At 36.7% G+C, this 27,746-nt stretch overlaps 1 protein-coding gene across 2 annotated transcripts in view; it reads left to right on the top strand.

The window, feature by feature from the left end:
- The first annotated feature begins 375 nt into the window (after nucleotides 1-375).
- Nucleotides 376-27,746, top strand: part of STAM2 (signal transducing adaptor molecule 2) — a 43,430-nt gene continuing 16,059 nt past the window's right edge. For both annotated transcript variants that reach the window (XM_019737481.2, XM_019737480.2), the window contains exons 1-7: nucleotides 376-534; nucleotides 19,833-19,917; nucleotides 20,908-20,983; nucleotides 21,097-21,195; nucleotides 22,104-22,250; nucleotides 24,330-24,399; nucleotides 24,965-25,151. In XM_019737481.2, coding sequence (XP_019593040.2) covers nucleotides 495-534; nucleotides 19,833-19,917; nucleotides 20,908-20,983; nucleotides 21,097-21,195; nucleotides 22,104-22,250; nucleotides 24,330-24,399; nucleotides 24,965-25,151 — 704 coding nt within the window. In that variant the 5' untranslated portion in view covers nucleotides 376-494. The remainder of the gene's footprint in view (nucleotides 535-19,832; nucleotides 19,918-20,907; nucleotides 20,984-21,096; nucleotides 21,196-22,103; nucleotides 22,251-24,329; nucleotides 24,400-24,964; nucleotides 25,152-27,746) is intronic.

Raw genomic sequence — 27,746 nt, 5'->3', positions numbered from 1 at the left:
AACGTGGCCGTTTCAACCAGTAGTCGCACGCCGAAAATCTCAGGATACCGGGGTCCCTTCGGCGCCGCCACCCTTCCAGTTAAAGGGTTTCTGGCGTCGCCCAGTCCTGGGCGCGACAACTTCCGCCCCGAAGGTCCCCTTCCGCTCCGTGGCTTGCCGGGGTCCTAGCGATGGAAAGGTGGCCGCGGCAGACGCCTGACCATACGAAATCCTGGGGCACGGGCAGCCGCCTTCTCCCGGCGGGCGGCGGCGATAGGGGTGCTGAGAGGATAACCGCACCTGGTGGGACCTCGCGCCTGGACGGTGACGGCGGGCGCGGCGCGCGGACCCGGGGCTGGCCCGTCAGGCGGGAGTCGGGCAAGTGCGGTGGCGGAAGTGCGAGGACGCGGGCGGAGCCGATCAGTCTAGGAAGCCGCGGCCGCGGGGTCACCAAGCCGGGAGCAACTGCCTAGCCTCAACCAGACCTCAGCGATTAAGGCTCGGGCGTCGACAAGATGCCTCTGTTCACCGCCAACCCCTTCGAGCAAGACGTGGGTAAGTGCAGGTTCCGGGGCCCGGGCTGCTGTTTGTCCTGCTAAAAAGTGGGCGGCGGCAGCGCGGCACTGGAAAGCCGCAGGGAGAGAAGGGGGACGGCGCCGCTGCCCCTCCTCGGGGAGGGTGACTTAGACTTGTCGCCTGCGGTCTGGAGAGTGCTTCCTACCCACCTGAGGTTGGGGACCCCGAAACGGAGCCATTCCCCTCGCCAAGCGCAGGAATAGGGAAGAACCTGGTGCCTGCTGGAGAGTAATTAAGCAACTGCGGAGTTGATGATAGAAACTTCCTGCTCCATCTAGAACTGGTTAAGCACTCCCCTCCCCTCCCCTTTAGGAGACGACGGAGCAGAGAAGACCCTGCTGTCTAGGGCAGCCCAACACTAGAGACCTTGATCTGCCCCCATTCAGTAGGAAAAACCTATTTCACCTCGTGTATATGCAAATGCTTCCAAGCCCTGATAGCACAGCTTCAGGATTTATTTACAACGCTTGGAAGTGTTATCGGCGGGTGGCTCTAGTGCTTACGCGATGGTCTGTCTTAGGGTATGAAAAGGAAAACTCTAGGGTCTCAAAACAGTCCAGAACAACCAGTATTTTATTTATTGGGGTTGTAAGAGCACTGATGTCTCAGTGACTATGGAGTGAGAAAAAGATGGACATTTTGGGCGTTAGAATAACAGTTAAAAACAAACTGGCTAAGTAAACACTTTTGTAGCAGCAGTTAATGGAACCGTAGGTAGAGTGTTAAGACTTTGTGGAATGAAAAAACGCATGGCTGAAAATTGCCAAAGTCACACAGAATACTGAACTTCGCAGTAGTGAGCCATCTGTTTTTGTAGTTACAATTCTAATTATGAGAAGACTCTAGAACGTCCCCTATTTTATGCGATCCCAAAAGTGTGTTCAGAAGTCAAATGTACTATGTTATAAGCCCCTTCCATTCATTCCCAGGGAGCTACAAAATTTTATAATTATATCTTGATCCTAGGTAGCCTTCAAACATGTATTTCCATAATTTTACTCGACTTGTTTTCTTGGTAGTTTAAACAGGTGACAGGCATGAATCTAGGAAGCCTGGCGTTGAGGCTCACAGCTTCAGCCTTTGGAACACCTAATGATGTCTTCCTTTGTGGTAGGGAGACTTGTACTTTTCATTGTTGATGTGAAGACTTTTTGTCCTAGTGAAAGAAAACAGAAGGGGCAAAATAGAATAAGACAAGTGATTTTCAGATTTAGAAACTGGGGAACTCTCTTCAAGGGACATTTTTCCCAGAAGCCCATTGTTTTCTGATTGAAAACTTCTCAAAGTAGGCCAAGTTGCTCTGCCTGTTCTGCTTTTCTAAACCTTCAGTGGCTCCTGAGGCTCTTGCCTGGGTTAGTGGATCACAATTTAGTACCACTGTAGTAAAAGAGGCACTACTGTTACCACCAAAAATACTGCTGTGTGTACAGTACTTCAAGGGCAATGCCTTGAACCAAAGCTTCAAGAACTTACTGGTTTACTCTGCTCTGACTGAAGTCAGAATCCAAAAGCCAGTTTAAGGGTAAAAGAGCACATTTGATTGAGGCCCGTCTGTAACTTCTTTCAGACAAGTGAATGGAATTAATCGAAAAAGTAGAAAGAAATACTAAGGAGTTCAAATTGGCCCTAAACCTTTATCATAGAAGAAGAATTACATATTACATCTTTCAGACCTTCAATCTCCTTTTAATTTGAAATAGTTAAGTAATGCATGCAAGTCATTATTTAACTTGAGATGTCTACAGGAACGTTCCTTTGCCATGTCATTGTCTTTTCCCCTACTCTCTTTAATTCAGTCAGATTTTTATCATTGTTTCTTTTTATCATTGTCACCTTTCATGCAACAGACACACATTGAATGTGTGTCAGACATTGTGTTAAGTTCTGGGGACACAAACATTTAACAAATGGACTGAATTCCTGCTTTCAAGGAGGACGCATACACACATTAAAAAGATAATTGTAATATAGTGTGATAAATATTGTACTAGAAATACACAAGATGCTTTCCATATTCCCTTTATTTAAAACAGTCATTTTTTTTCCTCAAGAGAAGACAGACCTTCAGGCAGACACTTTCTCTGTAAAGATGTTGACACTGTCCACTCCCACCCCCAACCCCCTTTTCTGACAGCACTTCTCCCTCCAGGAAGTAACCTTATCTCTTACTATATGTATGATATGATCATTTTATAATTAAGAGCCTTTAGAGATGAAACCATGCCTTGGTGGGTGCAGAGTCTCACCAGAGGGCAAGCAGTATTTCTGACATCATTCATATGGGAAGGAAACCCTTTTCTCAGACTCGGAGAAAAAGCTCTAGTGGGTAAAGATGTCTGGGAAGGCACCCATAAGTTGACGAATGTATATGACTTGTCAGATGGAAGCAGGCCGAAGGCTGGGAGATAAGCAAGAGTGGCAACTTCCCATTTTTTTTTAAAGCTGGAACCTACAAAAACCGATTGGTATGCTAGGTATGGTAGCATTAGAGCTCTTTAAATATTTACTGAAGTTCTTCAAATCTGGATTTATTTTTTGTTTTGTTCAATAAAATTCCTTTGAAGCTGTGATGAAAAAAAAAAAAAAATTAAACACACACCTACCCAGCCACCCACCCTGAGCCCCGCATCGTAAAGGATGGAGTATAGGATTCCTGATTTGGAGCCTAGTTCATACAGCCTTCTTAGGTGATTCCATGGGGAAAGTGAAACATGGGGGACAGAGCCACAGTAGGAAGATTTAGTGGTTAGTGTTAAAGGAAATGTCATTGCCTTATATGCTGTACCAATTTTTCCAGTCTCACTACATTGGTTCCTGACTTTATGACTTGTCTGTTCTGCTCCCTAACTCCAGTTCGTATTTGCATGTCTTTTTTCTCTTTACTCAGTGTAGGCAGGTTCTTGCCAGGTTCTGCCTCGGCCATTTACTGTTCATTGATAGACTTTTGCTTTATTCAACACCCTTGGTATCTCCTTCCTTAAAGATAAACTTACTTATGCCTCACAAAGCTGAACTCAAATTCTACCACTACAAAAACTCTGCCACAATGGATTGAAGTGTGAACTTTTATTTTAAAAGGAGGCTTTTCCAAGTGAAATTAGGCTTGTATTGGTGTGTCTTTGGTTTGTGTTGTGTTCAGAGAACTCGACAATGAGGTAGCTTGGGGCTTTTATAAGAAACCCTAACATAAAAATAGATATTGACGGCACTTCAATAATACAAATTACTTTCTATGTTCAAATTTGTAATATTTACATATTTATTAAGTCAATTCTTGAACACAATGAGGTTCTTACAATCTTTGTAAAAAAATAAAGTTAAAAATATGTTTGGTTATGGATGAGAAGGATAGCCTTAAGAGCCATTTTTTTCTATACTTTGCTTACATGGTACCAAAAATCCTAATACCTGTAGAGAGTTACAAATTCTAACTAATGTATTTTGTGACTTTTTAAACTATGAAATACTTTTATAAAGTACGGTATATAACATAAACTCCTATTCCTTTCAGCCAACTCTGTCAAGTTCTAAATTTTGCCACTTTATTTTTTTTAAGAAACATTTAAGATACAATTGAAATTATCTGGTATATTTAGTAGCTGTCTGATCCTATGTTTTTTTCCTCCCTTCTCAAAGTTAAACACTCTCCAAAAAGATAGGACCCTTGAACAACGTGGGGGTTAGGGGTACCAACACACCACTCAGTCAAAAATCTTCATATAACCCCCAAAACTTAACTACTGCTGTTGACTGGAAGCTTTACTGGTAACATAAACAGTCGATTAGCACCTTTTATATGTTATATGTATTACATATTGTGTTCTTAACAGTAAAGTAAGCTAGAGAGAAGAAAATGTTATTTTAAAAATATTAAGGAAAATACATTTACAGTACTATATTGTGCTTATTGATACTGTAAGTTTATGTCATCTGTTTTAGGCTGTGTCGTTCATCTGAGTTTTTTCAAATTGTTGATGGAAATAAATCCACATCTAAGTAGACCCAAGCAGTTCAAACCCATGTTGCTCAAGGGTCAACTATATATACTATACATACTAGTAGGGTTTCCAGGCAGGAATTCCTTCCCACCCCATTCTCTGGAATTTCTTTCCGCTTTCCCGAGAAGAGTTGCTTGGGAAATGGGGAAAATCGGCTTCTTGGACCCAGTAATACCCACAATGGGAAATAAACGTACTAGTCACAATGTATCTCTTAGACATTTTTCCTGTTTATTGCTATCTGAAGTTACATTGGGTTACAATATCACATGCCACCAGACATGCTCCCTCAACAACAGAATCAGATATCAGGTGACCCCCTAATTTTAGCCCTTGTAAATCGAGCACATTTGATCATGGAGAACAGACAATGGTTTGTATTTACACAGAGAAATATTTATTTTCACAACCCAGGATTTGACTACAAAGTCATCTTCAGGTGAACTAAGGAAATCTAAGGCAGTTTACCTTAATATGACATTGTAGTCAAATCCTGGTTTGTGAAAATAATTACTTCTCTGTGTAAATACAAACTGTTTTCTGTTCTCCACGATGAATCGTTTCCACAAAGTGACGGCCGGTACCTACCAACCACATTCGATCAGTTTGTTTGCGGCTGACGATTGTGATGAATGTGCGTGCTCTTGGTTCTCTCAGCTACTGTGGGTAAGTCAGTCTATTTAAAAACAACTTGCACTGCTAATATTTTATTACAATATTACAATAATTTCCAATCTCATATCATAATGTTTTGTGGTACTTTTTAGCTATAAATATTTGCTGCACAATTGTCGTGCGGGAGACCCTGCTCTCTGCGCCATTTGTCGTGCGGTGCGGCCTGCGGGGTCTCTGGTCCCGCTCCCCACATAAGAACGCAGGATAGGGTGAGGCCAAAAAGGAACACCCACGGAGCCATAGGTAGGGGAGTCATACCACTATGGTCTCACTGGAGGCTGGGCCCACCGGACGCGTGACCTGCCGTCCGCCTTTCCACCAACCGACCGACTGACGACTCTCTTCCACTCTCTCGACTGTGTTCCTCTCCTCTCTTCCGCTCTCCTCGGCTGTCCTCTTCCGCTCTCCTCGGCTCTGCTTAACTCCTCTGCAATCCTTGGCAGTCCTCGGCTCTCCTCCGTAGCCGCAGCAGTTATACCAGCGGTCAGTCGGCTAACCGGCCACAGCCAACGGCCAATCAGCCACAGCCGACGGCCATCCACCACCCGAGCCGGCACCTTTCCATGTGAGGCCGAGAGCCTGTAAACTACTTTCTGGGGCTCTGTCCCCACAACAATATAGGTCTTTCTTAATTTTTTCTTAATGCTTTTAAAGGAAATAAAATTTGAATTGCTTAAACGTAGAAATAGACATCTTGTGTCTCTCAGAAAGTACTTGAGCAACGTTAGTTGTCTATGTGAGATGGAAGAGGATGAATTTTTTGCCTTGTCAAGTAAGAAGGGAATTACACGATTGGTGAAGTCATTAATGGAAAGACTTTTTAAAGGAACATTTACAGCAAAAGAAGTTCTAAGAGAAGAAATAAATGATGTCCTTACAGAGTTCTGATGTTAAATCAGAATCTGATATGAATTGTGAATTGACTAAAGCAATATCAATTTCGACATCAAAGCCTAGCCCTATGCATGCAGACAAAATTTTTACTTCTCTAAGGAAGGAAATAAGCTTATTTGTAGCAACGCATTCTCACTCCCAACTTGAAGATGCTTTTAGACTCATTCATAACAATTCGACCACGGTCTACAGAAAATGAAAGAAATTTTTTCACATCAAGTATATTTGTTACAAAGCAAAGATCACGATTGTCTGATCGTCTGATCGGACAATTAATGCTCTATGATTCTTAAAGTTTCATTTTAAAAAAGACAAAAACTTTGAAGTATTTTTTAATTTTTAAACAAATAATATTTGCTTTTGTTTTCTATTAATGGTTAATTTAATAAATAAAATATTTAAATGATATTGAGAATGTTAATACATAGTGTGATATATGTAAAACCTCACTATACTATAAGGTCGGTTAAATACAGTTTGTATTAATTACATTGTTTATATTTTGAGAAAACCTGAAAAACCTAGCCAACATGATACAGTACTGACCCCTGTTTAGAGCTCAGGGCAAAAGATGCACTCGTCATGAAATTCCAGTCGACTTCCATTTAGGAAATTTTATTTACTCAAGTTTTGCGTTGACCTTTTACATATAGGAGTGTCTTAAAACCTCTGAAAGACTGCGCCTGGGGCCACAAATCCTGGTTGCCCTACCTTCTCTACAGCTGTTCTGTTTATTAACATTTACTGTTAACAGCCATTATTACAGATTATCAATGAAAATTAAATAAAAAAGATTGTTTCGGGAATTCTTGAGAATTCTCAGGAAATAAGATTTCCTGTTCTCGATTCCTGAAAGTTCCAAAATGTCAGGAATTTGGAAACCCTACATATGAGTATACTATATGTATTGTTTTGCATGTTTTTAAACTTCATTAAAATAGTGTCATTCGCAACTTCTCATTCAGCATTTTTTGTGATGCTTGTAGCTCTATCTGGTGCATTAATTTTAAGAGCTGTGTGGTATCTCGCTGTATGGATATGGCACATTTTGTATCCAGTCTCCCATTAACGGACATGAAGTTTTTTCCAGTTTTTTGCTATTACAGATAACAACTGAGGTGAAACTTCTTATCCATGTTTTCTTCACATCAGTGATTCTCCAGGGATTGTATTTTGAAGAGCAATCCCATATTAAAACTGTCAATAGTGCAGAGTTGCAAAATATTAGTGCAGAAGTGCCCTTCTATGTGTTTGGAGGAGATTTTATTCCCACCAGCAGTGCAAGTGAAGTCCCTGTTCTATATTCTCACTAATGCTGGGTAGTTTCATTTTTTTAACTTATGCCAGTTTGATGGGTATGAAATAGGGCATTGTTTGCATTTCATTTCAACTTCATTGCTAGCGAAGTTAAGCATCTTTTCATATATTTTTTGGTCATTCCGTTTTCTATTTCTATAAATTGCCTGCTCATTAGTTTTGCTTACTCTGTTGGATTATTTTTTCTTGTTGATTTTTTGAGTTCCATATACATTCTCTTCTTATCTTTCATTAGTTGTGAGAATTGCTAAAATATATCCCTGTGTGTTGTTTCTTTTTACTTGTTTCTAATGTCTTTTATTGTTAAGAAAATTTGTTTTAATTTAGTGATAATCATCTTTCTCCCTTGATTTTATTTTCCTTCTTTAAGAAAGACTTCTGTATCCTGAGTCTACAAGGATTTTTATCATATTTTCTTCCGAAAGTTTTATTAAAGTTTTGATTTTCACAGTTAGGTCTTTAATTCATCTGGACTTGATCTTTGTGTAGAGTTTAATGGAGGATTTGATTGGGTGGTCAATTGAAAATAGACAATCACTTTGTCTAATCACCATATATTAAATTGTTTATCCTTCCCTTACTAATTTGGAAAACTCACTCCTTCATACATTACAGTTTTCTTTTGTGAGGCCTGTGTCTATGCTTTCTGTTCTTCTACAGAGTTTTCTTTAGCTTTTCTGCATCAATACCACATTGTAATCTCAGTGACCATTATAGGTGATAGGCCAGGTGCCCCCATCTTGTTTTTCTTCATTTTGATAGTCTTAGCTGTTTGTGACCTTTTTCCTTTCATATGGGTTTATGATCAGATTGGTAAAGTCATAAGACGGAATTTCTTTTATGCTCTTTAGGGCTTTAAAAGAAAACATTGTAATTTACTTTTTGTTTTATATGAACTGATGTTGATATTTAAAAATATGCATGTTTATTCCTTGATAATAACATTTAGTTTTAAGCTTATTTAGATTATAGTTTGAAAGTAAGGCAAGAAGGAAAGAGGATGATTTTTCTACAAGTGAATATACAACATAATATTATAGCAGTGTACTTAGGTGAATCTGTCTGTGCTGCTTTCTAGTCTGTTTAAATGAAAGCTCCTCAGAGGTGTTCTTCAAGTTAAAGGAGTACATCTTGTTTATAGGTATGTCGTGTAGAATACCAAACTCTGGTCATTTAGCAACTCTTAGTTCTAACCATCTATCACAGATAGCAAAACAAAACATAAGGCTATATCATTTCTTTATCTCCTGTTATTTTTTTTTCCCTCCTTGGTTGTCTTGTGTCCCCAAATCTAACCTTCTCCCTCCCCAACCTTGGTTTTTCATTTTGTCTAAGTTATAAAATTTTTAAAAGTATTTTTGCTTAGTCTTTTTCCTGTTTCAAATAGCCAGTCAGCAACATTTGTCAAACCTCCTTGGGGCGAATATTGTTTCTAGACACCTGAGACATTTTGGTCTTGCCCAGACATTCTTTTCCTTATCCTTTCCTTTGTAGGACTGGTTTCACACTGGTTTATTGGCCCCTCAGGTCTTCTTTTGGAGTAATAAATATTGGTCCCTTCTTCTAGACTACTCTTAACATTTTCTTAATTGACCTATAACTGCTTGTGCTTGAGGGGCAAGCACCTCTCTTTCTCTCTGTTCCCACTTGTCCACTACTGAGACCTGTTTGTGACAATTGTCACTGTCCCATTCAAAGAGGACTTTCTTTAGTTTCCTTTAGTTAAGGAATGTTGAAAACTGAAGGTCCCTTGAAGTAGTTACAGTTCTGACTGACCTTTTTTTTTTAACTTTTATTTGTTTTAAGTGTGTTTTCCCAGGACCTATCAGCTCCAAGTCAAGTAGTTGTTTCAATCTAGCTGTGGAGGGTGCAGCTCACAGTGGCCCATGTGGGGATCAAACCAGCGACCTTGTTATGAGCACTGCGCTCTAACCACCTGAGCTAACGGCCGCCCCCGACTGACTTTTAATGCAACCTCAGAAGTTATATTTAATAGGTCTCTTATAAAAAGTGTGAAGGGAAATGATGAAGGATTTAAAATTTTTGTTATTCATAATATCTGTTATTTAATGTCGCTTTTAAATGGTAGCATATAGGATGAAAAAATTTTTTCATTAATAAAATTTTTCTGTAACTAAAAACTTGTGAACTCTTTTCTTGGTCAGTAAATACTCTCTTAAGAAGCACTTGTGTATTCTCATTTGCAACATGAGAATCGTAGTGACTCAATTCTCGTTCATTTGAACTCAAAGGGAATTTTTTATTATCTGGAGAAGCTTTCTTTTGCTTTCATATCTCGTAAGATGAATTATTTTAACATTCTCATCTAAAAGCTATAAAAGAGATCTAGCACATGCAGTGTTTTGGTTTTCTTAGTAGTACTGAGCACTTGAGGTAGAGAGTTGATGGGGAAAAATGTTTTTTTTAAAAACATTATTACCTTATTAGGCTCTGTTACTTTACCTGTGTTTAAAAAAACCAAAATTCAGCTGACTACATTTGAAGATCTAGTTGGCCTTATTAAATGATTCATAAAGCAGGCAGCATCTCATCTAGCAAGCAGAGAGGTACTCGGAGGAGTTACACAAAATGGAAGGCGTTTATAGACAGGATGGTGAGGCAAAGAAGTTATTAGCAAAAGAAAAATGAAAGTTCATTGGTGGAAAGTAGACGGAGGGTGACAACTTCTCATTGACTGAACTGTAGCATTTTCCATTGGCTGGGATTGTTGCTGGGATTGAAGAAAATCTTCCTCCTGCTGGCTTAGTAAAGTAGACACCTTCCTATTGGTGATGGAAGGTATATTTCTTCCTGGTTTGGGTAATTGACATCGTAGGGTGTGAGAGCTCTCTCTAAAGGCCTTCCCAACTCCAATTTTAGTTGAGATTTCCTTTATTAATTTGCACACTTGATAATGAATAAACGTTTGTATTTGGTACAGCGATTGAACCTCAGAAGGTCAGTGTAACAGGTATCAGACATTGCGCCCTGAAAATTATTGATATTCTGAACTGGGCATCTCCTTAATTTTTGGGTCATATTACTTCAATATCATGTCAGAAATCTGTCTGTATTTTGTAGTGTAGTTTTAAGAATGTTAGCCATTTTAGTGGTATCTCATTGTGGTTTTAATACATATTTATCTGATTACTATTGATGTTAGGCACCACCTTTAAATATATTTATTCACTAAATGAATATCCTCTTTTTTTAAGTATCTAGTCTTTCATCCATTTTCCTTTTCACTTAATTTCTACAACTCTTTTAAGTATGGCACCCATTTTAATCTTCATTTTACAAATGAGAACATGGATTCGGGTTTGAGAGCTGAGGTGAACTACTTAGAGACCTTAAGCTAGTAAGTTTTATAGCTGGATGTAGAGAAAGCAAGTCTTAATTTTTTAATGGGTGATGTGTGTAGTCTACATGTACATACAGAGTGTGCATAATAATTTCCTCAACTCTGCGAGGTCATGTGATCACCTGCCTAGCCTAACTGCTTTGGATTCTCCATCTGTGATGTTTTGGCCATGGTGGTAGCTACTTTGGAGACTCATTTTTCCTTTCCTCAGCTATCAGTAGTGTCTTGCACATGAAGCTTCCTTACAGGCCTACTGTAGTAAAATTTAGACTTACTACATTTATGTTTCTGCCTTGTTTCCTAATATAAGGGTGCTATGGAAATGAGCATGCCCATTTTCTGGAGTTGGGAGGGGGCATGGCTCTCACCTCACAGGATCACAGAGGGCATCTTGGAAGTATTAAGTCAAGAAGAAAGTGAACTTGCAGGAATATAAAGCTGGCCCTAGACCTTTTTGCCTTTTTAATAGATGCTTCACAATGTTAAAAGGCAGTAAAAGGTGATTTGGTGGGTTTTCTTCCTTTGTCCTATCTACCCTGTACACCCAACTCTCCCAACTCTGCCTAGTCCCCTCAAAAATGTTGGTGGTGACATGTGAAATGAAAAAAAGAGAATCCGTCGCTCTTCTGTATTTAATCACATCAAGAGACTTAAATACAGAGGGTGTCAAAAAATGTATACACATTTTGAGAAAGGAAAAAACTATTAAAATTGTTATACTCAATATATACTGATAACATAAGATGAATACAAGTCACGTGTATACATTGTTTTGGTCCCCCCGGTAGATGTATTATTAGATGATGTGTAAGTGGAGTTAATCATGGCATTCTGGCTGATCCTTTCCTTATAAAGAAGAGTTGAACTTGGATTTGTCCTATTCAGTATATTTAAAATGTTCTTACACAGGGCAACTGAAACTAACTTGTTGGGAAGGGTTGCCTTGGCTGTTTTGAACAAAAATTACACTCTAGAGGCAGTTTAATATAGTATTTAAACTTAGAGGATAGACACTGAGGCATACTGCCTAGATTGAAATCCCTGTTTTACAACTTACTAGTAGTATGATCTTGTGCTAGGTGCTTTTCTGTGTCTCAGTTTTCTCATCTGTAAAATGAGGACTCCTTCATTGGATTGAAGTGTAAGTGGTTTTAGCATATGTAAAATGCTTTGAAGCTGTGAGTTGTTGTTGTTTTTTGTTAAATTGTTACCTATCATTCAGTACTCAGAGCTGTAAGTAGGTTTTCCTTTAGGAGATAATTAGTAGTGTGTTTTAAAGTCAAATTAATTTTGCTGCTTTCCCCAGAGTAAACGGAATATTTGCATCAATAAAAATGTACCCACACAAATCAAAACATTAAATGGGGAGGAAGGCTAAATGAGAAAATGTATGTTAAACCCAAGTACTCTAGAATACTAAGTATGGTCGTTGTCACTGGAGTCAAAGAAACAGGTAAAATATTTATCAGGTTGAGGTAGTGGGCATTTAAATATTTTAAATTTACACAGGAATTATTGCATGGTCTAGAAATATAATAACAAATATATGTCATTATTTTAATAGGATAAACATGTATGGATTATTTATAAACTAGAAAAAATAGGCTGTGCTCCATTTTCAAATAATTATTTAGTTTCTAATGAATTGGTCCAAAGAAAGAACATGTTTACATCTTTAGTAAAAACTGTCAGCTATGGTTGCCTGTGAATGAATTCTTCTCATTTACTTGCTTTCCATTTTCTAGTTTACTTTTGCTCTTGAAAAACAAATTTTTTTGCCAGTTTTCCCACTATAATTTTAAGGTATAAAAATAATTGTTTATTCCTTATTACATAAAAAGCAAGTTTTCCTTTAAGATCTAAGCATTGCTTTAGCCACATCCCAAGATGTAAATATGTAGTATCCTAGTCATAGTAAATGTTTCTATTGCCTTAATTATAAGGCAATAGTCTTAATTATCTATATGTCTTATTGTTAATTTGCATGTGGTTGTATTTTATATTTTGTCTAATAAAAATTCATTGTATTCAGAGATTATACTGTGTATATAACCCTAGATTATTTCTAGTTTTTGGTAGTTCCATGCACATTTGAAGGAAGATTAAACTCTGCTTTAATGAATAGGAAGTCTTCACTTTACACAATTCCAATATGCATGAATTTAGTTACCATGTTTTAGTTAAATCACCCATTTCCCAAGAGCAAGCCTTGTAATACCTTGAGCATAGAATCCAGAACCCAGGCAAGCCCACTTAGATTTTTGAACTATAGAACTATGAGCTAAAAACAGGTAGTGTTTTAAAACACTTAATTTGCATTAATTTGTTATAGAACAAGTTTTAAAAATTAATAGATTGAGACTCTTCAGTTTTTTTATCTTTTTTCTTTGTTCTTCAGATTTGATTGTTAGTGACTTTTCTTCATGTTCATTGTTTCTGTAATCTTCAATCTGCTTTTAAGCTCATCCAGTGAATATTTTTAGTTGAGATGCTGTACTTTTCAGTTCCATAAATTCCATTTTTATAGTTTCCATTTCTCTGCTGAGCTCTCAACCATCTATCTACTCACTCATGATCATCTTTTATTTTAAGTTCTTGAAAAAAATATATAATACCTGCTTTAAATTTTTTTTTCTAATTTTAACATTTGGGCTATACAATTATCTTGGTTTCATTGATTGTATCTTGATTATTGGGCACTTTTTTGCATTTTTAGTAATTTTTTGTATTCTGGTCATTGTAGTTATTCATTGTAGGGAAGCTCAATTATGTTGTCTTTCTTTAAAGAGTGTTGAGTTTTGTTCTGTCAGGTAGTTATATTTTTGGAGGATCTTTTAGGTTTTTGTCAGGCTTGGTTTTCTTTGTGAGGCAGGCCAACTGTGATACTGAACTAAATTCTGAGGGGCCTTTACTCCTAAGGTGTGGCCTTTTTTGGGTTTCAACTGAGTGCTTGAAATATTCTCTCTTTAGTTAGGTGGAGTATTAGTCGTCTTGGCCTGCCGTACCAATTCCATAGAGTAGGTGGCTTAAACAACAGAAATGCATTTTCTCACAGTTGTAGACACTGGAAATCCAAGACCGAGGTCTCTGCAGGGCTGGTGTCTGGGGAGGGTTGCAGGTGGCTGGCTGCCTTCTCACTGAGTGCTCACGTGACCTCTGTGCATGAGGAGAGACGACGAGCTTCCTGGGGTCTCTTCTAGGGACATTTAATCCTGCTGGATCAGTGTCCCATCCTTATGATCGCATTTTACCCTAATTACTTTTCTAGAGACCCAGTCTCCAAATACAGCCACACTGTGGGGTTAGGAATTTTGTGGGGACACAGACGTTCAGTCCGTAACACAGGAATTCCAAAGACTCCCAGCGCCGAGCAGCCTTTCAGCCCCAGTGCTCAGAAATCTGGTCTCTGTCTCCCAGATGCTCTGCTTGAGTGGTCCTCCTAGTGTGGGGACAGGAAAGTGTTCCCAGGCAGAAAGCTGGGGCCATCGTGAGGCTCACTTCGTATTTCCCTTCCCTTAGAGATCTCAGACCTGCACGGCCTGTTATTCATTTCCTGAACACAGTTGCCTCATATCTTTTAGCCCGTTTTATACTTGTTTTGGGTACAATAACAGATCTGGTACCAGATACTCTGTTGTGGTTGGAAGCAGATCAGTCATGAATTTTTATTTCCAAACATAGTAGGAGGAATTTTAAAGGTCTCTTGTGCACATTTTTGCTTTATATAGTTAATTTTTTCATTACTTATAGAGCCTATTTTATTAAAAGTTTTACAGGTAGACTTGAATTCTTTTTAAAGCTCTATGTTGAACATAATGGACTATGTGTGGAGGGGGAGCCTTTTTGTTCCTTACAAGTATTGATGGACTGATTCTTTATATTGTTAGAATGTTTCTGAAGTATTTCACTGGGTATTTGAGGTTCTCTATGTGCTGTAATCAAAACTTGGTGGTGAAATGTTATGACTTACACCCACCAACCCTGGAAATTTAGTATGTAGGCCCCAGGAGGGCTCTTTTAACTCTCTCACTCTATGCATTTGACACAGGATAATGTGAGACATGGCTCCAACACTAGGCACAGTGACATGCTGTAAGAGAATGTTCCTTAATTATAATATTTAAAATTTTTCCAGGAGTTTAAAATACTCCTCTAAGCACATAATTTAACTGTTATTTTTCACTTGAAAAATGAAATAGTTTTTGGCAGGCCATTATAAAGTCTTCAGATTTTATACATTTTAAAAAGAGTAATTGTGAGCCCTATATTTGTAGAGAGTAAACTCTGTTGGATACAGTATTCAAATCAGGATTTTTCCATTTTCTATAAAATTAAATCAAGTAAAAATATTCTGTTTAGATATTTTTGAAATTATTGTAAGGGTTTTGGGGTACTGAATAGGCTTCACATTTAATTGTATATCACATGGCCAAAATTCTGTGTGTTTGTGTGTGTGTGTGTGTGTGTGTGTGTGTATGTGTGTGTATTTGCACTCATACACATGTGTACTGACAAAATTTAGTAATTAATGATTCTGGCTTCTCAGATAAGAGAGAAAGGATAGATACTTAGATGTTGGAACTACTGCAAATAATTTAAAAAAATATTTTTCTATTTCTGCCTCACCTTGTGTTAAATGCGATTCCAGAGTAGACTAAAGATTTACTCGTAAAAGAGAAATGATGTATATATAAAAGAGGATACAGATGAATATTTAATCGTAAGGTAGTTCTAAACACTGTGCCAAAAGATACTATAAAAAAAGAATGATAGATCTGTACAGGAAAAACAAAATTCCATCATAAGCAAAGAGAAAATACGAGCATGAAGCTGGCAAGTCGTATGTAGCAGATGTGATTTGCTCTTTAGACTAAAAAAATATAGTCATCTGTATATTACTGTACAAGAATTTCTTTGCCTCCCTCTTTTTTCTGGGGGGGGGGGGGATCAAATTTATTTTTCAGTCCGGAGGCTGGGAAGTCCAAGATCAAGATGCTGGCAGATTTGATGTCTGAATCAGAGAGCCAGCTTTTTGATTTGTAGATGGTCGTTGTCTTCCTGTATCCTCACATGGCTGCAGTGGCTCTGAGATGGCTGTCTGGGGTCACTTTTTTTTTTTTTTAATGTCAATTTCAGATGTACAACTTTATAATACAACGTCTATATAACACTTTATTGTGTGCTCACCACTCAAGGTCTGGTCTCCTTCCATCACCTTGGATTTGATTCCCTGTACCCTCTCCTCTGGTAACCACCATTCTGTTGTCTGTGTCCGTGAATTTGTTTTTTTCTTATGTTTTGTTTGTTCATTTGTTGCTTTTTGTTTTATATCCCACATATGATTAAAATCATACAATTCTTGTCCTTTTCCATCTGACTGTTTTCACTTAGCATAATACTCTTAAGATCCATCCATCTTGTTGCAAATGGCAATATATCATCTTTTTATGGCTGAGTAGTATTCCATCGTATACATGTACCACATCTTCTTTATCCAAGTGTCTGTTGAAGGACACTTGAGTTGCTTCCATGTCTTGCTTTGCCTTCCTTCTGAGGCATTTCCTTCCCCATTTACCGTCTCCCCATTACGACTCCCACAGGTATTATCTTTCCTCTTCAGTAAGCGAGCAGAGAACTAAAACCTCACACGCCCACTGGTGCTGTTGCCTTTTGCTGTCATATGGTGGTGTTATTGAAGCTTGACCCTGTGCTGCTTCTTAGATGTTTGTCTTCTCAGTGGCGAAGCTCTTGTTGGTCTGGAACTTTGCATAGACTTTACTGAGACTACAGTGGGCATCATGAAAGTTCTTGTAGTTCGTATACTCAGAAGCTCTGCTATTGTTTCCCACATTACAACCATTGTGGCAGGGTGATAGAGTATGGAGAAGCAAGCAGCTTCATTCATTGAACAAATACTGAGCACCTACAATGTGCCCAGATCCTTTTCTTTCCACTTGGAATAATAATCGTGAACAAAATAAAACAAAAAAGTCTTTCCATAATGGAGCCTGCATTCATTCTGAGGGCTGTAGGGAGGAAGAGAAGTGGTGGCAGAGACAGATGATCGGCAAGACAAAGCACTTAGCTATGAAACATCTGTAGAAAAGCTTGTGTGTGAAATCCTGACGTCTTCTAATTATTTTGCATTTGTCCTATGTAGAGCATCACTAAATGATACCAGTGAATGTAACAAAGAAGAGAGGCTAGGTACTTGATGGATTTAAAACCACAGTTAGCACGTAACTTCTCAGCAGCTTGTATAAGCACTTTATGACCACTGTGTATAATGGTACATCATGCAGCTATTAAACATATTGGTTCATAAAGATGTATATTTATGGACGTGGAGAGAAGTTTATGATAAGTGGAAAAGCAGGTTAGGAAATAATACATTTAATATGATGTTAGTAGGAAATACTTTATCCCTGAGGTTTCCTTCCTAAGAAGGGAGTTCCATCCATTAGTGTCGCCCTGAGTTTGCACCTTCTTTATTCACTCCACCCCTGGTGTAATGACTTATCTGATGGGTAAATTTGCAAGTAATTGGCCCTGTTGATGCCCTTTGTCCTGGTAGGAGCTAGTCTTTCCACAGCCATTGAGTGATTTCTCCTCTGTTTCTTGATGGAATAAGTTACGCAGAGTCTCCCCCCTGCAGGGAGAGGTCTGCCCCTATGTAGTGCTAAGGCCTGCCCACCTCTGGGGTTCTCTGTTAGCAAACCCGTTTGTCCAGTACACCTGGAGCTTCTGTTAGTAATAACAATGGCATTTCATTCTTTGTTTCTCAACTTATTCATAACTTTGGCTGGAAGGGGGTTATCAGTTTTGAGTTCCTGTCTTTGGCCACCTCATACCTATGATCCTGTTTTATTTAGTTGTACACATATTTTTATTATTTTTCCATATAAATGTGTAGAAGTCTGGAAAGATACGCATCATAGTTTTAAAAGAGGTTGGTAGAATTAGATTTTTTCTTGTCTGTTACTTTTGAATTCACTGAGTTTATTAAGTATGTTATTAAGAAATAGTTAAGCATTTTAAACCTCTAAAAAAATACATCCTGGTCAGACTTTTCATGTAGAAGAATTAATCGTCTTTGTACAAGGGAAGAAGCTGGACCTGAGTAGAGATGTTTCCACCTACATAGCTTGGTGCTTGAGTTTAGCACTTACACAAGGCAAAAATATATTTTCTGAAACCTCCAGCTTCTCTTCATCATGTATGTCAAGATAATTGCTTTCTATCCATCGTGTTAAGCAATTTACATGGCTTTTAAAGTGGGTTCCACCATGTAACTGAGGTTCACTGGATTCTGTGTTTCTCTTTACTGCTTGCAAAGTGTAGCTCTAAACCTGTTTGTTTTTTGGCTTCTTTTATTATCCATTGCCTTTATAAAAGGAACTACTTTAGATTCCTACTATCCTTTCTGCTTATCACTGTGATAAGCTTATATGTATGTAATACCCAGGTTTGACTGTTTGAAATTATAGGATGTAAAGGGGAAAAGACAAAGAAAAAATTTTTAAGTGTTAATTTTCATATCTTTGTCCCCATACTAGCAGAAAAAAAATTGTCTCTCTTGATATTGAAATTTTGTAAAAGCTAAGAGTAAAAAATGCTACATAAGTCAGTCATTATATACTAATCATGCTTTTAAAAAATTTAAAATTTTTATTTGGTCATCAATTATTTCAGACCACGAAAAAATACTGAGAATAAAGTAATTTCTGGATACTTCAGAACTTAAACAAAACTCAATAAATATAATTAAACCCCCCCCCATACCTCATTTGATCCTCCATCCACCTCCAGTTTGATGTTTATCATTCTCATGCATATGTTAATATTTTTAGTACCTTTGTATGTATATCTAAAGAATATAGTGTATTTTTTTAATGTTTTAAGATGTTTTGTGAAACATTCATATATTGCTGGTGAGAATATATTAGTAAAATGGTACAGATGCTTTGGAAAACTGCCAGATCCTAAAAAAATTAAATAGAATTACTGTGAGACTGAGCAATTCTCCTAGAGACAGGAAAACATACATCCACACAAAAATTTGTACACACATGTTCACAGCGGCATTGTATTATTCATATTACTCCCAAAATTAAAAAAAAACACCCAAATGTTCATCAACTGTTGAATGGATAAATAAAATGAGGTATATCAATACAGTGGAATAATATCTAGCCATGAAAAGAAAGGAAGTACTGATACATGCTTCAACATGGATGACCCTTGAAAACATTATACTAAATAAAAGAAGCTCGTCACAAAAGACCATATGTTGCATGATTCTACTTATATGAAAAGTCCAGAATAGGAACCTGTAGAGACAGAAAGTAGGTCAGTGGTTGTCTAGAACTAAGAGTGTTGGGTGAGAATGGGCTGTGACTGCAAGTGGATTTCTTTTTAGGGTTATGAAAATGTTCTAAAATTAGATAGCAGTGATAGTTGCACAACTCTGTAATTATACTAAAAATATTAAATTGCACACTTTAAATGAGTGAATTGTATTGGGATGTGTATTATATTTCAATAAAGCTATCTAAAAATGTTCATGTGAATGTTATATATTCTGTTAACTTTTTTTTACTCAGCATAAGCAAAACAAATCATTAGATTTTGAGATTTACACATTTTTGTACATTTAGTTCTGTATAACTTATTTTCACATTCCATTGTATGAGTTTCTATATTAATACATTTTCTTTTGCTCTTAGAAACGATTCAGTGAACAGTTTAATCCGTATTTCCTTACATGATGACACATTTTTAATAAAAGGCTTTCTTCCAAATTAGAATTTGATAGGATTATTGATAATTTGTCATTTGTTTAGTATTACTTAACTATATTTAGAAGGTATTTTATTGGTTTACCTTCAAGCATTTAATTCATTTAATTATACAATTTAAAATTGAAATTAGTAAAAGTATTCTGCCTTTTGAAGTTTTTTCATAGTTCTTTCTTGGTATTTTAGTGTTACATAAGACATGTCATAATTTTTGTGTATGTTAATATCTTATAGAAAAAGCCACGAATGAGTACAACACTACGGAAGATTGGAGCCTTATTATGGACATATGTGACAAAGTTGGAAGCACTCCTAATGGGTAAGATGCCCAGTCATGCCCAGTGAATTCTAGGAGCTTAATTAATCTGTGTCACTTTTCTTGATGTAACTTTGAAAGGAAAATGGGATTGTACTCTTTACTTTTGGGGGGATAAAAATAAAGAGATCTTGGTGGTGGGATTTAAAGATTAACTTTATCCTGAAAGAACAAATGGAAAAGAATTCAACTGAAAACCTGAGATATATTACAATACATAAAGCCTGGATGCAGTAGAGACACGTGTTAACAATGAGTAGATTAGTTGTTTAGGGAATTCCCTTGTGACTTAGACGTGTCACAAGGAAAGCCTTTTAATAATAGGTAAATATAATAACATAGGTAAATATAGTAACACAAGTAGGTAAATATAATAACATAATAGGTAATATGCTGAAAAAGCCTTTTAGTAATGAATAGGTAAATATAATAATGTAATGAAAAAAGTGAATATAAAAAAGGGTGCTTTGGGGGGAGAGTGCAACTATTAAGCTGAACTGATTATACTTTAGACGTTTAGAAAAGACTGATGATAAAAAAATTTAAAAAAAAAGAAGAAAAGAAAAGACTGATGAAAGCATTTGTTTTAGCATTACAGCTTTTCATGGTATATTCATGTATGTTTGTACTTAAACCTTTTAAGACTATCTTGCCTTTTTTTTTTCAAGATAAGAATTTGCTGTTTGAAAGCTAAGTCTGTCTTAAACAAATGAAAAAGTAGAGTTCTCTTGTGTTGACCATTTTTTGAAATGATTTGGCTCTTGGTTTTGGAATATATAACCTTTGCAGCAAGGTTCTTTTTTTGTTTTGTTTTGTTTTTCCTACAAGTCTATGAGCAAAAGATTGTGTAACATTATTTTGTAGATTTATTCCTTTAACAAAGTGAATTTGCAGTTATTAAATTTAAAGTTACTTGGTAGTAAAATATCTTATATTTTTAACATTTGATTTGAAGTTATGAATAAATACTTAACCTCCTTCATTTTTTCTTAGAGCAAAAGATTGCCTAAAAGCCATAATGAAACGGGTAAATCATAAGGTTCCTCATGTTGCTCTGCAAGCATTGACTGTAAGTAAAAGTCGTGTTGTTATTTGACCCATTTGAAATGTATATTTATTTTAGAAAGTTACTTAAGATAATATCTCAACATTTGCATATTGATTTGTATTTTAATTTAATAGCTTCTTGGGGCTTGTGTGGCGAACTGTGGAAAGATATTTCATTTAGAAGTATGTTCCCGTGATTTTGCAACAGAAGTACGTGCTGTGATAAAAAATAAGGTAAATTTTAAAAAGAGAAGAAATTTAAGTCATTAAAGAATACATATATTCTCTGTCATTTTAACTATATATAGCATTAATAAAGTTGTATTATAAATGAAATCATTTTTAGATAAATTTGAAGTGAAATAAACTTCCTGTTCTGAAATTTGATGTTTTCATTCTTAGCACCAAAAACTATTTTCCTCCCTAAAGCATGTGTGCTGGTGATAATAGCTAATCTTTATTGAGGGTGAGGTAGCAGTCACTGCTTTAAGCATTTTACATATGCTATTTTCCTTAATGCTTTTAATAACACTTAGCAGTCAGATTCTCTTGTCATTATTTTATAGATGCAGAAATTGAGGCTTAGAAGTAACTTGTCCAAGGTCACGCAGTTAGTAAGTGGCATAGCTGAGGTTCAGATCCAGGTTTCTGTGACTGCAGAGTCCAAACTAACCACCATTCTGTACTGATTCCCATTAGACATGGCGAGTAAAGGGGGCCTTTGTTCTAGAGGGGTGGGGTACACTATAGGGTTGTTGGTATTGATTTCTTTGAGATGGAAACTGAAGTGCCATTCTCATGCTATTAGTGGCAGAAATCCTAGAATTTTCGGTTAGTTGACTATGAAAAGCTTAATTTAATACTGAGAACATTAAGAAAACAGAATAACCTTGAATATAAAAGACTTGTCATTATAAGATGACTTAGAAATTGATGTTCAAAAAGGGTAATTTTGCAAGAAACAATTGTATTTTAAAATGTAAATAGGCATTTATCAGGTACTCATGTAGGCTAGGTAGGGATTGGTGGACTTTGGTTCATGTTCATATGATTAAAGAAAATTTTGATGATAATTCTTTTTGTTAAAATATTACTTTAGCCACAGTTTTGTTTTTTTCTTTTCTTTGCCTTTTATTTAAAAGGCTCATCCTAAAGTATGTGAAAAACTGAAATCTTTAATGGTGGAGTGGTCAGAAGAATTTCAGAAGGATCCTCAGTTTAGTCTGATATCTGCAACTATTAAATCTATGAAAGAAGAAGGAGTTACTTTTCCTCCAGCAGGTTCTCAGGTAAGAGATTCCATGGTTGACCCTATACTATTCTGAAGGTACGTATCTTATGTAAAAGTTGGGCAACGTCTGGTATAATCGTCACCCACCTTCACTCTCCAAGTGCCTATCTAGCATAATGCCTTATATTTAGTAGGTGTTCTAATTGTTGAGTGAGTTTCTTCTACATATCAGAACTTTGAGAAGTGACTCAGCCATAAATAATCTGTTTAATGCTATTCTGGAGTCATGCAGAGGCATAGATGTATGAGAGGGCCTTGTGTTCAAAAAATTTATAATACATTTGAAGGGTAGATATATGAGGTATGATCTAAAAATACGGTGAATGTTTAAATTAAAAAAAAAATTATTACAGTAAAAGACGCATTGCCGTTAATTCCCCTCGAAATACTCCCCCTCACTTCAAACATACTTATCCCATCATTCTTGACACTTTCTAAAGCAGTCCTGGAAGTCCTCTTTCGTGAGTGTCTTTAGTTACACTGTCATGGCTGCCTCGATGTCCTGAATCATTTTGAATTTGGGGAAGAGCCAGAAGTCGCTTGGTGCCAGATCCGGTGAATAAGGTGGATGAGGATACACCCTAATGTTTTCATTTGAGAGAAATCCCGTACCAGAAGCGATGTGTGACACAGAGCATTGTCATGATGGAGGACGATTTGTGGCACATTTTAAAACACACCTTCTCTCAACCGTAGCTCACACCCGACTGACTGCACTGCACAAGTTGTAACTTGTCACACACTGTTACTAAGGTTCCATGCACTGCTTCCCATGTTGAAGACCCCTGCCTTTCCATTGGGTGGCACACGGCAGCAGCATTCACTGTATTTTTTGATCACACCTTGTATACATGTGAAAAATAACTAAATTATAAGTGACAAATATGGATGAGGGCTACAAAGACTACATGCCAGGAGAGAGAAGTAACTATAGACTGGGATGGTGAAGAAGGTGAAGCAGTAGAATTTTTAAACTAGAATGTATTTCAATAGGTAATGAGGAGTAAAAAGGTCAGCTTGAGGGAGGAATGGCATAAACAAATTTGTGGAACTGAGAAAGCTCAAGACCTGTTTGTTGAAGAGTGAATATGTCTGGAATGAATGGTTTACATATAAGATGAGTGGAACTGTAAGACTAGAAATTTACTTGGGGTGACGGGATAGCTTTAGTAGCACAGGTAGAGGTAGGGATGATGAGTCATGGAGTGACTTAGGTCTGCGGGACAAAAAACATTATATCTTGGGTTCTCAGTGCCTCTTGCCGTTCACTTAATATTAGAATATGGGCTAGGGAAAGATACTAAGTAAGAAGAGTACTATATGTATTTTTAAATTTTAGATTGTAGACTAAAGAAACAAAATCTTTATAACTGACCAAACCTAAGGGTTCAAGGTAGAATTTTGGGACAAAAGTCTTACAAGTAATAAAAAGCAAGTACTTTCCCTGCCCTGTCCTTTCTGCATGTCATTCTCAAAAATCTGTGTGAAAGAGCTGCGGGATGGTTCAGAATCCTGCACCCCTCTGTCTTCCCTGCCTTTAAGTTACGCATGACGTTCCGTAGCCCTCTGCTATGCCCAGAGAGCCACCTCCATTCAAACACAGTGGTAAGAGAGGCATCATGTGAGTTCCTAGTCCTGCACGTGTTATCTTTGTCCTCCCTCCTCTTCTCTTCAGTAGTTACTGTGGCTTCTGGCTGCCCCTTCTCTTGTAGCTCCTCACCTACCTGTAGCAATATAGCACCTCTCACTGAGGAAGAGACCTTGGATGGGTGAGATCAGGAAGTGCAGTCAGGAAAGATTCGTGTTTAAGTACTTTCTGTATGCCAAGCTCTGTGTCCGATAATTAGATTTATGCAAAATGTAAGCCAGTCTGTGCCCTTCATGAGTTTATAATATTTTCTTGAAAATTCTGGTGTTTTATTTTAGTATTTGAAAACAACTACTTAAAATAATCATAAAGAATTTTCAAATGAAAATCAGTTATGTCAGTTTTATTTTAAATTAGCGTGTGTGATTGATTATAGCTTGTGTTTTCTGTAAAAGGGTAGCTGTGTTCATTTCACTTGTACATTTACAGACTGTCTCAGTGGCTGCCAAGAACGGTATGTCATCAAACAAAAACAAAGAAGATGAAGACATAGCTAAAGGTAAATGATCAAATGGGTAATTTAGTATTGCTTAAAACCTCCTTGCCAGAACAATTTATTAGAATAAAAATTATAATAAAACTGAGTATTCTTTTAGTATTCAAATTTAAAAACTTGTAGGGTCTAAAAGTAAGGAAAACAATTGACATGATATAAGTCAATTTAATTCATTATCCTTGTCAGTAATATGTATTTCATGACCTACCTTTGGAGAGATTACATTTCACCTTTTCTTTAATGCCAGAGTTATGAGTCAAGCACAGAAATATGTTCATGGCTGTCCTATATGGAAAGCTACCCATATTATAATGTCACAATCTGTTTGCTATAAAAATAATAGCTGCTGGATATGACAGTCTGTTATAATGAATGAGCAGAAACTTTATTTTTAAAAAAGCCATGATTCTCTGCCCCTCATGAAAGTTAGCTGCTTAGTATTTAATTGGACAAATAAAATATTCATTTCATTTATTCTTATTAAATATTTTGTTACCTAATATTTCCTTTTGAACTTTTAAAAAAATCAGAATTCTATCTTATTTTGCATTTTAATTTTTCAAACTAGCTATTGAATTATCGTTGCAAGAGCAGAAGCAACAGCACACAGAAACAAAATCCTTATATCCATCTGCAGAAATTCAGTTAAATAATAAAGTTGCAAGGAAAGTGAGAGCTTTATATGACTTTGAAGCCGTTGAGGACAATGAACTCACCTTTAAACATGGTGAAATTATTATTGTTTTGGATGACAGGTATGTTTTAAATCATTATTTCTGGAATATTTTGAAGTTAAATATAATATCCTTACTTTAGAATCCTGGATATTTAGCTCTTTAACTTTGGTGTATTTAAATCATCATAGAACCTTTTCATACCTTAATTATTTTTTTCTAAAATAAAAGTAGACTAGGTTATGTGAGTTTCTTATCCTTTTGTTAAAATTGGTTTTACTTTGTATCTTGGATAAAAGATGTACTAAATGATACTGTTGTTTATCATGATTGGGAAACAAATATTCAGTCATCTGAAAGCATTTACATTGAGAGTTGTGTATGCCAAATTACTGGGAAATAAACTTTAAAAATAAATATAACTATATTACCTTTGATCAAAGCAACCAAAAGCTATGCTCGGCTCCTTCCCAATTCTTAATCTGCAGCTCTACTCTCCCTCATAACTTCTCTGTCATTTAAAGTTGTAATAAAGAATAGATCTGTCTATATTGGGCCTAACTCTAGTCTTTACTATGCTTTTAAAAGAAGTGGATGGAATTTAGCAAGAGGGAGACTTAATAGCTTGTTGCTATGAACAGACACTGCAAATGTATTTGGTATACATTATAAATAGCTTAGTAAGGATTCGTTTAGTGTATTTTTAAATGGGTAAATACACAAAAATGGTTTACTTTGCTGTGGTAAATATTTATTGAGAAAATATTCTGTAATAGGCCCTGTTTTTAATAAAAACGAATGAGGACACAGTTCTGTCTTCATAAAACCTAGAATAAAGGAAGGGGGTTACAGTTACTCGCCAGGTAATTGTATGGAATGCAGACTGTGAGTGCTATAGAAGAGGTAGTGTTGGGGTCCAGAAGAGAGCAGATTCACAGACAGTGCAAGCTTCTGGGAGACAGGATTATCCAGGGTCCATTTCAGATGAAGTTTGATTGATTTTTGACAGGACAGGAAAAATTTTGCAATAACAGAGAACAGAAAAACAAAGGTCTCTTAGGCAGTCAGGATAACACTATGTTCACAAAACTTCTTTGCTTTTTTTAAAAAATAGTCATTTGGGATGGAGCACATGACTCCTGGAGAAGAGTAAATGGATACGAAGGTAAAGAGGTAGTGTGGGCTCTGAACGCTGACAGTCTGAAATGTCACACTTCTGAGTGTAGTTTTAGTTAGAATGTTTACCAAAAAACCTAGGTTTACACTTCTGACACTCTTATACAACTAGAAAATTAAAGACATTTATAAAATAAATAGAAACAAAACTAAAGAGTAGTTTTTGCTTTGAGATTCAAATTTTGAGCATTACTTTTATGTAATAAGAAACTTCTCTCAAATAAATTGCTGTTCACAAGGTGAATAGAGTACTGGTCAGTGGTGCTTCCTCAGTACACGGTCCTTCATCCCTTACCTCCAGCAGGTGCCTAATGCCCTGTGCTGTGATAATTTAGTTCTCTGAGTTTTTCTTTCGTAACTTGGTGAATCCTTCATACATGCTGTAGCCCTTGATGTCATTTGTGTGCGTGTGGTATTCCATACCTGTTAATAGTCTGCAAGCTTGCAGTGAGTCAAAGGCTGTGTTATTGTGCTGCCCGCGTTGTTTTCACTGATGTCTAATTAAAGCACAAATTCATTATAAATAACACACTCATACAAAACTATTTTCATTTGAGACTTGGCACTGCAAAAGAACTTTTTCCTTTGTAACTGCTGAGAGAATTCAACATGAATATGATGGAATATGTAGGTTGATTGCTGTCATTTTAAAGATAGGATATCCCAGTCTTAAAATTGCCACAGACATGGTCATGAGTGTATTTAGTTAAAGGTTGTCATTCTGGGTAATTGGTTATCACTGGCACGATTTTAAACAAAAATGGAAACTTGGGTACTAGAGTTAAGGGGAAATCTTAGGTTAAACGGAAGTCCTCTAGATGATCCAGAATAGATTCATTGTATTTATATTTGCTGTGGAAATGAAAGTACAAAATTAAAAATTTCACATGTAGACCTTGAAGTCCCGTGAAAATACATCATTCTTGGACTTCAAATTAAGAGACGCTGAACTGATAGAAAAGACACACATTTCTTATTAACAGTATACCAAAAAAAGCTTTGCACTTTCTCCATTTTTAGCTTTATCTCACCACTCCTTGATTGTTCTGTACGTACCATTTCAAATCACCAAGTAGAATTCTTACAGTTCCAGAAATGCCATGTTGTGACTAGACTTCCGTGGCATTGTACACTTGGTTCTCTCTGCTTGGAAAGCTCTGTCAGAAGAAGCAAACGCATTTAGAAAAGAAAAGAGACTTTACTTGCAAGGAAAGTTTGCAAGGGAGCCCAGGCTTTGGAAGGATTGGCTCCCCAAATTAAAAAAATAAAGCAGGTATTTTAAGGAGAAGACCCCCCCCACACACACACAACCAAGGTTTCCAGGTTTCCTATTTGTATGTTTGTGGTAGGAATAGTACTTTTCTCGCATGATTATCATATCCATAAAGGACGTCACTTATCTTTAGCCTTTGCCATTGTAAAAGTCAGCAGATAATGTTTTAGTTAAGAAGTCAGAGAGACATTTATTTTGAGACCTAAAATGAGACAAGATAACTGTTT

This window comes from Rhinolophus sinicus, linkage group LG01, assembly GCF_036562045.2.
Source record: "Rhinolophus sinicus isolate RSC01 linkage group LG01, ASM3656204v1, whole genome shotgun sequence".
NCBI classification, from domain to species: Eukaryota; Metazoa; Chordata; class Mammalia; order Chiroptera; family Rhinolophidae; genus Rhinolophus; species Rhinolophus sinicus.
This window is presented reverse-complemented; position numbering and strand designations above follow the sequence as displayed.